The following is a 12,233-nucleotide window of genomic DNA, read 5'->3' on the forward strand; positions in this document are numbered from 1 at the left end:
TAAAAAATAGTAAAATAAATTTCATTAAAAATATAATAAAATACGACTTATTAATAAAATTTTTAAAATTGTTGTAGTCTTAAATTTATTTAATTGTAGTCTTGCTTGATGCAATTAATTTTAAACTTGATGTAGAATCTTACATTTTTTATTTAATTGAAGTCTTAAATTTTTAGTTAAAAAATTTGTTGCTTACTTATATCTATGAACAGTAAAATATTTTTTAGGAAATGCTAAAATTAAATTAAATTTTTTTCTCCATATTGCTACTCAAATGCAAATTGCATAATGAACTTAATAATGATTTTAATTCAAATAAATTTTTATCACAAAAAGCAAGTCAAAAGCATTGCTTAGATTTAAATTCATACAATATGGGACAACGTTATAGATTTAGATTTAATAGAACAATTTACCAGTTTAAAAAAAATGTTTGGGAAAAGATAGTCCATGCCAATGCAATGGTTATAAATATTTTATAGCAATTTAATAAATATAGTTATAGAATATAACTCTATAATTATTTCTTAATATTAATTGATATCTAATATTAAGGAAAAGTTAAATTTTAAATAATTATCTCTTTTATTTCTAATAAAATATTATTTGACTCTTTAAACTGATAGCATTGCTAGTATAACCCATAGAATTGTTTCCAAGCAAAATTGTTTGCATTTAGTTAGAGGTTTTTCTGTACAAAATAGTAAATATGTTGAAAAATCTCTGAAACTGAATCAAAATTCTTAGTAAAAAAGCAATAATTAGCAAAATTGTGAGTTAAATTTTCTGTCATAGTAACTGAGTATAAAGATATTTCTTTGAAATTCATAGCAGCTATCAAAATTAAATTTTATAAAATGGCAAAATAAGATCCTTGTAACTTTTCACTATTAAAAATGTGTGAAAACTGGAGAAATATAGTAATCATAAACATCTGAAAAATACACGAACAGTGTTACAGTTAATGAATAAAATTCTAGTAGTGGATATAGGTCAATCAATCTCATTCTATTTATTCTGCATTTGAAAATGTTAATGACAAATTCAGTTTTGAAAATCCTCCATTTTAAGCCGTTTCTTCAAACCTTATATAGATTAGTTAATAGAAATTAAAAATAAAAGCTATCAGATTTATATCATGTAAAAAAAGCACAATGAATTTCTGGTGTTGTTTTAGCACCGCAAATTACTATAGTATTTTTAGCATAGAAAATTTAAGGCAGCCTGACCCATATTGTCATAATGAGTCAATGCTAAGGTTAACAATGATATCTTTTAATGCCAGGTGCATGCACACAACATTGAGAAGCATTTATAATGAAAATAGGGCCTTTATGAAACGTGTCAACACATGAAGCGCACATGCATTAATTTGGCGGTTAATCACTTTCATATTAACTTCACAGTATTGGCCAGTGATATTGAAGTCCAAGCATGCTTTTTTTAATTTTGGATAGTGTGCAATTTGCATTGTGATAGCTTATTAAACCTGGAGCATACTACTGCACTGATTACACTGATCTGGCAACCATGTTTATAAACTTAATTTTTTTTTCTTTAAATAAATAAAAATAACTAAAGCAAACTTACTTTAATATAAAGCTTTTTATCTATTTTTTTTCTTATTTAATGCATGCTAACAGAAATAGCAATCTAATATACTAACACTCGTAGAAATTATTCTGGCAAAGACTTCTCTACCAGTTAAATAAAAATAATATGCGAAATTTTTTTAATTAAAATTAATTTTAGAAAGTTTAATTTTGTTTTTAAGAATTTCAGTTGTTGGCCTGACAATATAGTTTAAAGTGAGACAAAATACTTATGAAAGTAAAGTTAGATATCAACGATATATACTTCCATTAAAATAAGTTTAAAAGATTATAATAAAAATAAAATGTAACCAGTTATATGTTGATTAATAAACTGTTACCTATGAATTTAAATAGTATTACAAGCAGAGGCTAATGAAATTTATTTTTAAAAGATTAAAAAGGAAAAGAAAAGAAATAGTTTTACAAAAAGAAAATAAAGCAATTATAGTTCAACAACCAAAAATTGAGTGAAACGAACGTTATGAAATTCAACTAAAAAAAATATTTACAAATAACTAAACCAATCCTGTATAATTTTTAACGAAATTTTTTGATTCTATAGGTTTAAAAAAAGAAAACGATCTTAAATGAAACTATCTTAAACGATCGAAAATATGAATCTTAAGACTAAGTGTAAAATTTTATTGATAGAAAAACAATAGGAAGGAGAAATTTCAAGAAGTATAGCTCTTAAAATGTATTAAAATTTTATCTAAAAATTATACTTTTATAGATAGGAAAAACGGAGCTAATACGGACAGCTTACATATTTCTGCTATTTATAGCTCAAAAGTTTTCTTTAAATTTTAGGAGATAGGCAAAACTATTTTAAACTTTAATGCACAGTTACATAAAAACAACACATTTGTTGAATAGTAAATTAAAAAAACAAACAAGGTTTTAATGGTTGAAAAGTAAATTCTTAAATTGCCACTTTCGATTGTTCTTACTACATTATGAATGAATATGCTGATTATTTCTTGTATAGTTACTTCTGATTTTCTTTTATTTAATTAATTGACAATAAGCCTAATCTACTGATCGCACATAGTTATGGGTCTACAAGGAACTTGTAAAAATTAGGCTTTCCGAGATATTAATGTGGGTCAATTATCCTAAAGTAACTTATTTGCTAAATTAGATAAATTTAGTAAGTTGCTTAATTTATTTAAAATTTTTTTCAATTTCGTTATTTTTTTAAAGCAGTAGTAAAATATGTACTTCCAAAACTTCATTAATGTCCCTGCCTTTAAGGTGACATTAAAAAATATTGATTTGTCAAACGACTAAAAAACCAAATTCATCCTTTTTTTACCTAATTGAACTGAAGTTAATTACAAATTAATATATATTGAGCTTTAATTAAAATAAACAATTAAGATTGCTTACTCTAGACTTCACTGCAAATTAATATTATTACTTATTTTACATGCAAGACTATTTCGATTTTACTAACTTTTTATAGGCAACAATAGATAAAATAATTAACTTTATGACTTTTTCAGCAATATAATTCTATATCATGAGGCAAATGTGAAATAAAACACAATTTCATTTATAAGAATATTAAAAAAGTACATATTTAAATTAGTTTGTGTATCATTCAGAATGAATGATTTTCAAATTGAAATAAAAGTTCAAAACAATGATTAGTAAATTATTTTTGAAACACTTTTGAAATTACTCCCCCTTAGCCCTCTCCTCACTTATACGCGTTATATATTTTTTAAATGCATATTTCTGTATAGTTATACCACATAAAATTTGAAGCTTCCCCCCCATCCCCCCCCAAAAAAATGCTTTGTGTGTATAGTTTTGATATTAGTTTGCAAAATTCTGTCGGGGAATATTAAATTGCATAATACTTCCTTAAACCAGAATTTGTCTCCAGCAACTTTAGTGTTAAAAACTGAATATTTGTGATACAACTTTAGGCAATAACTAGCTTATTCAGAGCTTTATTTTATACATCAATAGATTTTAAACAAATATACAATTAATATAAATATTCTCAGAAATTTGACATAATTTTTTCAAAAATTTATTACCTTAATGTTGTTTTATAATTTATTTAAAATTTATAAAAAATATCAGTGATACATAATAGTAAATATCTTGAACTGGATACTAGACTTTTTTAAACAATTACAATTTGAAATTTTTTTTTACAGTCGCAACTAAATTAATGCTTAGAAATTCAGACATTCTATGTGGCTATGCAAAACAGATACACAATAAAAAAAAATGGATATTCTATTGGCTAAGCTTTCAACTTAATGCAGATAAAACAATGAGACACATAACAATATAATTTTAGAAATTTCTACAATTTTATAATTAATGCATCAAAGTATTTTCATAAAACTAAAATGTATTTTTAAATTACAAATTAAACATGAGACTTCATTAAGGAAAAAACAAACATCATGTTTTCAGATGTTTTATCTAATTTCATAATTAATTATGATTGTGTCAATTATAAGAGGAAACGACAAAATTGTGCATTAAATTTTAAAAGGACAAAATTTTCAGCTGTTTTATTTAGAAACATGTTTATTTTAGCTGTTTTATTTAGAAACATGTTTATTTCAGCTGTTTTATTTAGAAACATGTTGCATGCTCCAGGCCATTTAATTTTTGGCGCAAAAGTTTTGAAAAAACAATGTGCAAATTGCAGTGCAATTGCCAACGGTACTCCACACACCAATTACAACATGAAAAATTAGGTGAGACAACAACTTGCCTGAAAAGTAGCATTAGTCCTTGTGGGAATGTACGGAAGTTATTATGTCGAGTAATTTGCATCTCAGCGTTCAGAGCAATATTACCAAATACCTGGGCATGTAGAGGGAGAATATGTTAAAAGGAATTTTAAACCCCTCAAAGTCTTTTCCGTTTTTTTTTTCAAAAAGAAATTAGATAAATATTTCAGAAATAAAAAAAAAAATTACAAATATGCACTGACCCACCAAAATATAAAGTGTTCATTCCACACTACTTAATTGATACTATAAAATGAATATAAAAATGAAAAGAAATGCTTAAGAAATCAATCATAAATCTACAAATAATGCAATCTATTTCACTACTCTAAGAGAACTTGATGCTACCTTCTACACTAAAAAGTACTTTGTTGCCATGATTAGAAACTACTTTTACAGGATGTACTCACTGCAGGAGAGCTATGCATGCAATTTACTAAATAATGATAGACATCCAGTATAATAACAAACTCTGTAATTTGATATTTTTTATTCATTTATAGTTGCAATACATCAATATTGTTCTTACGAAGAAACATGTATTGAATCTTTATATAATAATAGCAACCATGCGTTTTACATAGGAACTTATCTTTGTATGTATGAGTAAAAAATGAAAATAAAAATAAAAAGTTTCCCTCATTAAGTTTATTTATTTTTTTGTATCAATTGTATCAAGAATGATTGTGATACATATAAAAAATAATCTTAAATTTAAATCTTTAAAAAAAAATTAATTTAACCAAATGTTTTTATTCAATTTTTATTTCCTGAAGGGACAAATGTTTGAAAACTGCATCCAAAAATAAATACAATTGCAAGGTTTTCAAAAGAACAGTCGAATATTAGAACAGTTAATTCTTAATATAATTATTAGAACAGTTAATTCTTAATAGATTTAATTTATACATTTCCAAAAATAAAATGAACATAAAAATGGACTGGACTTATATTGCTGTATAGGACCAAAAACTGCAAATGTAAATAGTTTAAACTTGTTATATATTAATTTTGCTTAAAAACAATCTCTCATGTTTCACATCAACTCTGTTGACAGATTCAACTCATATAATGACAACGATAATAATGAATGCGAATAAAGTTTGAGAATTTATATGGAAAATTAAAATTTTCAGCAAGAAACAAAACTTCTTTGGTTGAAAAGTAAAACTACTCACATAAAATCAAATCTAAAATTTTCTTTTTAATCAAAGTTACATATTAAAAACAACAAAGCATGAATAGGAAACATATTGTGAAGGAAGTTCTTTATTAATAGATTATATAGAGTTAAATAGCAATATAAAGATAGTTTATAGACTGCAAATTTTTTGCTTGAGGATTAAGTTAAATAATTTAAAAATCTTGTGGCTTAAGCTGTATATGTCTATTCAAGTAATTCTGTGAAGTGATAGGATATTTTTTCTTAAGTCGTGTTAAGATATCAGTTATTTTCATTAAAAAAAAAAAGAAAATGTGCAGTAATTAATTTTTATAAATTGATAAATATTTTTTTCTTTTTAAATCTTAGGTTGAGAAGTCAGATATTCATTAGCAGTTACCAGATCATGACAACAAAGCTGTGGTTGGGTGTTTCAGCCGAAGCTGACTCACCTAAATAAGAGCATGAGAGACTGTATGAAGGTATGGAAGTTGTTGTGGCGGTTCATTTCTGTATCAGGATCAAACTTGATATTCCCAAAAACCTGTGCGTTGATATTCAAAGGCAAGGGGCGTAGAAAGAACAGCAAACACAAGGGAGAATAGGTTTAGATTAAGAATAACACAACACAGTAACAGATGGAAGATTTAGAAATTATTGAAGCAGCAAATAAGAGAAGGGTTATCAATTTTATCAAGCAGATAATACAATGTTATTGATGTATATTTTGCACAATAATCATCTAAATCTTAATACTTTTATTAAGGCATTTATTATGAAATGTGTGTGTCAATAATGGGGGGAAACAAAGTACTCTCATTTTTAATTTAGTGACTTAGTGCTTCATACTTAAGTTTGAATAAAAAATTTTTTCTCAGTACACAATTTTTTAATTTAAATAATAAGAAACAAAACTGGGGTTTTTTTTTGGAAGGAGAAATAACAGATGAAAAGTTTGCCATGCTCTTAATTAGTATATAAGAGTGGAGCTTCTAATTTATAACACTAGGAAGGCTTCACAAGATGATTTACATAACAAATAAATATTAATTAAGAGAAATTGTCTTAACTTTTCAATAAACAAATATCAATTAAGAGATATTGTCTACTTTTTTTTTACAAATATTATTTCCCTTTTTAATGATTTTCAAATACTATAAAACTAGAATTATGGGTCATTTTAAAATGTTCTAAAAGATTCAAAATATTTTTTCTAATATATTCACGTGGATTTAATAATTTTTCCCTTACAAATATTCCCTGACTTCTGTTATTAAAAGCAGTTTAGGATACCTGAAAAGAGTGAGAATTAAGTACATGCCTTGAGTATCTAAAGTTAAATTAGTCCATGACATAAATTATTGATCTTTAATATGAAGTTTAAGAATACTTAACCTTTTAGTGCCCAAAATCCAATTTTAAGGACAATTTTTAAAGCTTACCATCAACTCATAAAAATTAACCTATTGGTATAAATTATTTATGGCATTATTTTAATTCTATTACAACTAATTCAACTTCACAGATTTGTTTGAAAATATACTCTATTTTCAGATCCAATTTCTTGTATAATTTAAGATTTTGTAGTTCGTGGCTGTCTTCATTACAACAGTATAATTAAAAAAAAAAAAAAAAATCAGACAGGATTTTTAAAATATTTTTCCAGTTGTCTTCACAGAATATAATAAAATACAGAAAATATTGTTAAAAAAATTGCAAATTGTGCAATAAAAACTATCATCTTTACCGCAACTCAACATCTTTACCGCAAGCATAATTTTCAAAACAGACTACAAATAGAAAGAGACAAACATTTCATAATCAATACCTCACATATTGCAAACAATACACTAAATCTTCTTGATAAAATTGATGGTTAGATAGTCTGTTGTCATAAGAAATTAAAAGCATTTGAAGGAGGTATAAAATAAACAAAAGCAGAAGAAAGAGAGGAAGGTAAAAGTAAAATGTCTAAGATGAAATTAAAATGAATAAAGGTTGTAAAAAATAAATAATGGTTAAAAAGTGAAGAGAATGCTGAGTATTTCTGTTGAAAACTAATGCAATTTTCAACCAATGCATTACTTTTCAAATAATGACATAGTAACTTTATTAATTTTTCAAAACTAAATTTTATTTAAAACAATATTTCATAAAAAGTTTTTTAGTAAAGAATGACTAATATAAGTTTCAACAAATGTGCAAATGTTGAAGAGGTATATCAAATATTAAATGACCTAAATTATCTATCAACAGTTTAAGTGAATGTAAATGATAATTACTAACAAGTGAATTTAATTCAAATGTGTTACAGTTCTTCTGTTAAAGAAATAAAATTAATTGAATTAATTTTTATTTCACAGCAATTAATATACAATCACATATGTAAACTGAAAATAGCACAAGAATCATAGAATATATTTCCATCCATAATTTAGAAATGCAAATGAAACAGAATTAAGAGATTCTTAACACATCAAGTGCCACGCCATTTATCAGAGAATGATAGATTCAGCATGTATTGATTAGAAACAAAATTTATCACTGTGCATCTCATTTCATGATGCAAAAAGGTAAATACCTTCCATTGTACTTTGGATTCATCACCTTTAGGTATTATCACTATCATTAGAGCAAAAAAATGTAAGTATTACATACATAAGGTTATATCCAGGACTAGAAACCCTACATATTGACCCATAAGAAATAAATAACTATCTTTATACACTGGATTTGACAGTGTTATCTTTTGCATTTTTGTTTAATAAAAAGGTTTGATTGGATGTTACGTTTAATGGTACAGCAGTTAGATGAGGTTGCACTGTACTTATTTCAGAATAAACAAACTTTAAGAATTACATTAAAATGGTTACACATTTAAAAAGAGCCAAAAGCTATTTTAAATAAGAAGGTAAATACTTATACCCCTCAACGGTGACCTGCGGATATGATATGAACCTGTCAACATTGATGAATTTTTAGATCGTGTGAATACGACTTGTGACATTTGATTTCAAAAACATGTAAATAGAAATCGCGATACAATTTAAATTTTAAATCGGGATGTGCGATTTTTAAATGTGTGAATACGAATAAAAACAGAGTTTTTAAATATGGTAAATACAAAAATCGTTGTGTGATGTTAAAATCACGCAAATATGAATCGCGATATTAGCGGATTCCGGCGCAGTTCCAAACATTCAAAACGGCGAAAATCCGTCAAATTAAAGGAATCAAATTGGTGGATCTACGCCAATTGGCGGAAGAATCGTATATACGCAAACGCCTCGTTAACGGGATATAGCGAAAGTTTCAAAATTTAAATTTTAGATAGCGGAACTCTGTGAAAATTTTGCGTGAAAGTCAGCGAACCAATAATCTTGAGATGTGTTGAATTTCGCGAGAAAGTCACATGCCCTGATCTTAGACCCGGAATGATACAAAAAACCTAGAATTCCGGGGTACACCTGGAATACAATCAACCCCTGATTACATTCATGAAGCGACATATTTAATCAGAGTTGGAAACTATATCTAATGTTAAAATAAAAAAAAGGAGCAGACAAATGAACAGGAAGGAAAAAGGAAAGAACATGAGGTCACGTGAGGGAATTTGAGTATCACAGAATCCATGTTTATTTACAGAAAATAAATCCTCTGAAGACATATATATCCCGAGGGAAGAATAAGAAGATTAGTAGAAGATATGTGGCACTCATTGTGTTAAGAAAGCTGTGACGTAAAAAAAATCTTGTAAATTTGTAACTGGTTTTAAAATCATGAAAGTCTGCTAAATGTTTATTTTGAACACAAATTTTATACAAGTACAATTAATATTTTAATGAATAGGTTATAAAGTAAAGCTAACTTCAAAAGGATTTCACTTAAGACATTTAATGATTAGTATAAATAAAGTTATGATACATAAAATGAATGAATTAGTTTTGAGCTCATGTATTGTAGATAGAAAAAATATTGAGAACAGGAGAATTGATCAGTGAATAATAAAAAAATTTTAGTTTTAAATTTTATATTAAAAGGCTCAAGCAGGTATTCTATACCAAAATTTCCATTTTGATTTTATAGAACAAATGAAAATAAAGTTACAATTATAGACATTTTTATGCATTAGTAAAATTTTTTTTACATGATGCTCTGAATTTTGCACAATGATATAGCTAATTGAAAATAGTTTCTTTTTCAAGTTATTATTCATTAAAAAAATGAAACAATCAAGTAATTTTTATTTCTGAAATGATGAGCTTGACAGTTTTAAGTGTGTAAAAATAGAAAGAAAAAAAAAGAAGAAAGAATGAGAATGTTGGAATAGAAAAGCAGACAAAGTAGTGTAGGAGGAAAATTGTAAAACTATCAATGAAATCCTATTTCGGGTTACCTCTAACGGTCTTTAGTACTAATGTGAAGTATGCAGACTGAACATACACAGTACCTAAAGTTCACAAAAAAGAATTGCTTCTCCAGAGAAGGCTATTTAAATTAATTTTGTTAAAATACATAAATTTTTTTAAATAAAAAGGTATTTTGTTTTCAATTAAAGTAATAAATGCCCCTGATAAATGTAAAATAAGAATTTAAAGAATTGAATTACAAGATATTTCACTCTTTAGATATTTTAAGCAGTTAAAACAATGATCTGAAATTTAAAATTGATGTTTTTAAACACTATTGAAACAAAATAGTTCAGTTGAGTAAGAATAAAGAAAGGTAAAATTGACATTTTAAAAATAATTTTAGTTTATAAAATAAAATTGATTACCTACCTGCATTCCAATAATGGCATAAATGAAGAATAACATAGCAATGAGCAAACATACATATGGAAGAGCCTGCAAACAAAATAAGAAATACTCTTTAGATTCTGAAATAGAATGCAAGCAAAAGGTTTCAAGATTATAAACTAATTTTTAATTCCATTTAAGGTTTCAAATTAATAATTCCTATTTTTCAATTTTTTTCCACGTTGTTTTCATGATAAATATTTTAGGTCAATACTATCAACAAATTTTGGAACTTCATTATAAAAATTTTCAAGATAGACATTAATTGTGAACTCACAAAATTAATGCTAACTGTAAGAAAGTGCAAATATTAAAACAATTTAAAAAAGCTAAAAAATTATCATATATAATAAACATGTGATTGTTTCATCATCATAATTAAGCAATGTCAACTTAGTTAAAATTAAGCAACAAATTAAGTAGCAAATTAAGCAATTTCGTCAGTGTCAACCTACTTGCTGAATGGGTGAAGAAAAATACAACAAATAAAAATTAAAACATGTTACAACACATAGATTGGCCAATAAGGGGAAAGGTACAAACATAATACTCACCAATGGTTAAAATTTTATAGCGGTATTATTATTTTTTTTGCTCACTAAACATTATTACGTAAATTTCTCAGAAAATAATCTTAGCATTACATAATTGAAAGATACAAAAAACAACTTAAAAAAAGCAATTTATTTCAAAGAGGAAAAAAAATTATTTATTTAAAAATGCATTTTGAAAGTTGACAGAATATAAATTGCTTAGGTTTTCTTAACTTTGGAATAAGGTTATAATAATAGCCATTATTTTTTAAATGAAAATCACTGCCTAATAACAGTATCAAAAATTATTGTACACATAACATGTTTAAAGATTCATTAAAAAAAATATTTAAAGATTTCAGTTAAAAAGCTAATTTAATTTATTTAAAAATATACTTGGAATTTTTCCAGATATAACTATATAACAGATATTATATGCAAAGCATAAATTTTTAACAGATATTTTAAGTTAGGGATTTAGTTGTGTGATTCAACATTATTCTATAAGAATTAATAAAATAAAATTTATGTTCTTATCAAAGAATAATGTAAATATAAGAACAGTTTGTTTAAAGTTCAGTAGTGCGCCTTTTATCAAAACACTGTTTTACCAGATTGTCTAATTATTAGGACCATTCAAGCACAATCAGTTTTTACTACTTTCTTCAAAAAAAAAAAAAAAAAAAAAAAAAAAAAAAAAAACTTCCTTTTTATATTGAAAAGGGGTAATTTTAAAAGGGGTTAAAATGGATGTTTTGTCCCTCGTTGACCTTGAAAAGAACCCCACTTTCTTTCCATCTAATTTCAATGTAGTTTCTGATAAGGGTACAGGTTTCTAGTAAAACTTAAAAAAGAAAAAGAAAATCAAAGCTTTAAACATTTTTTGTAATATGCTAAAATAGGTGCTAGTACAACTGTTAATCCTAAGCCTGGAAAAAATGTGAAGGTAAGTTACTTAAAAGCATTTTCATAGCCTTTTTTTAAAGTTGTCCGATTACCCAAATTTTTTGTTATCCAGGTGGACCTTTGTCACGGTAATCAGAACTCTACTCTACTGTATTTATAAAGGAGAGAAAATATGAAATAGTGACAAATTATTAACAGTGAAAAAAACAAAAACATTACAATATACTGACCTTAAAAGATTGTATAAAAGTCCACAGCAAGATTCTTATAGTGTAGCCTTGCCTCAGTAGCTTTATCAAACGAGCTGCACGAAATAGCCTCAAAAACCCCACATTGAAGAAGTTGATCTGTGTTGCAAGAATTGTCTATATAGAAAACATTAAGAACACAGAGAGAAAATAAATCCCAAATCATGAATCCTCGTTGAATGGCAACATGGCAGCAAAATAAAGTTATTAGCTTGCAAATAGGCATAG

At 26.0% G+C, this 12,233-nt stretch overlaps 1 protein-coding gene across 1 annotated transcript in view; it reads right to left on the reverse strand.

Moving 5' to 3' along the window:
• The window catches only part of LOC107438207 (voltage-dependent calcium channel type A subunit alpha-1), a 668,849-nt gene that overhangs the window by 39,292 nt on the left and 617,324 nt on the right, over positions 1-12,233 (reverse strand). The window contains exons 35-37 of the mRNA XM_087153325.1: positions 11,988-12,122; positions 10,301-10,366; positions 5,972-6,063 (exon numbers count right to left, since the gene is read on the reverse strand). Of these exons, the coding sequence (XP_087009451.1) occupies positions 5,972-6,063; positions 10,301-10,366; positions 11,988-12,122 (293 nt within the window). The remainder of the gene's footprint in view (positions 1-5,971; positions 6,064-10,300; positions 10,367-11,987; positions 12,123-12,233) is intronic.

The sequence above is a fragment of the Parasteatoda tepidariorum genome, chromosome 10 (assembly GCF_982258835.1).
Source record: "Parasteatoda tepidariorum strain Cologne lab strain chromosome 10, Ptep-v5.0, whole genome shotgun sequence".
Lineage (NCBI taxonomy): Eukaryota > Metazoa > Arthropoda > Arachnida > Araneae > Theridiidae > Parasteatoda > Parasteatoda tepidariorum.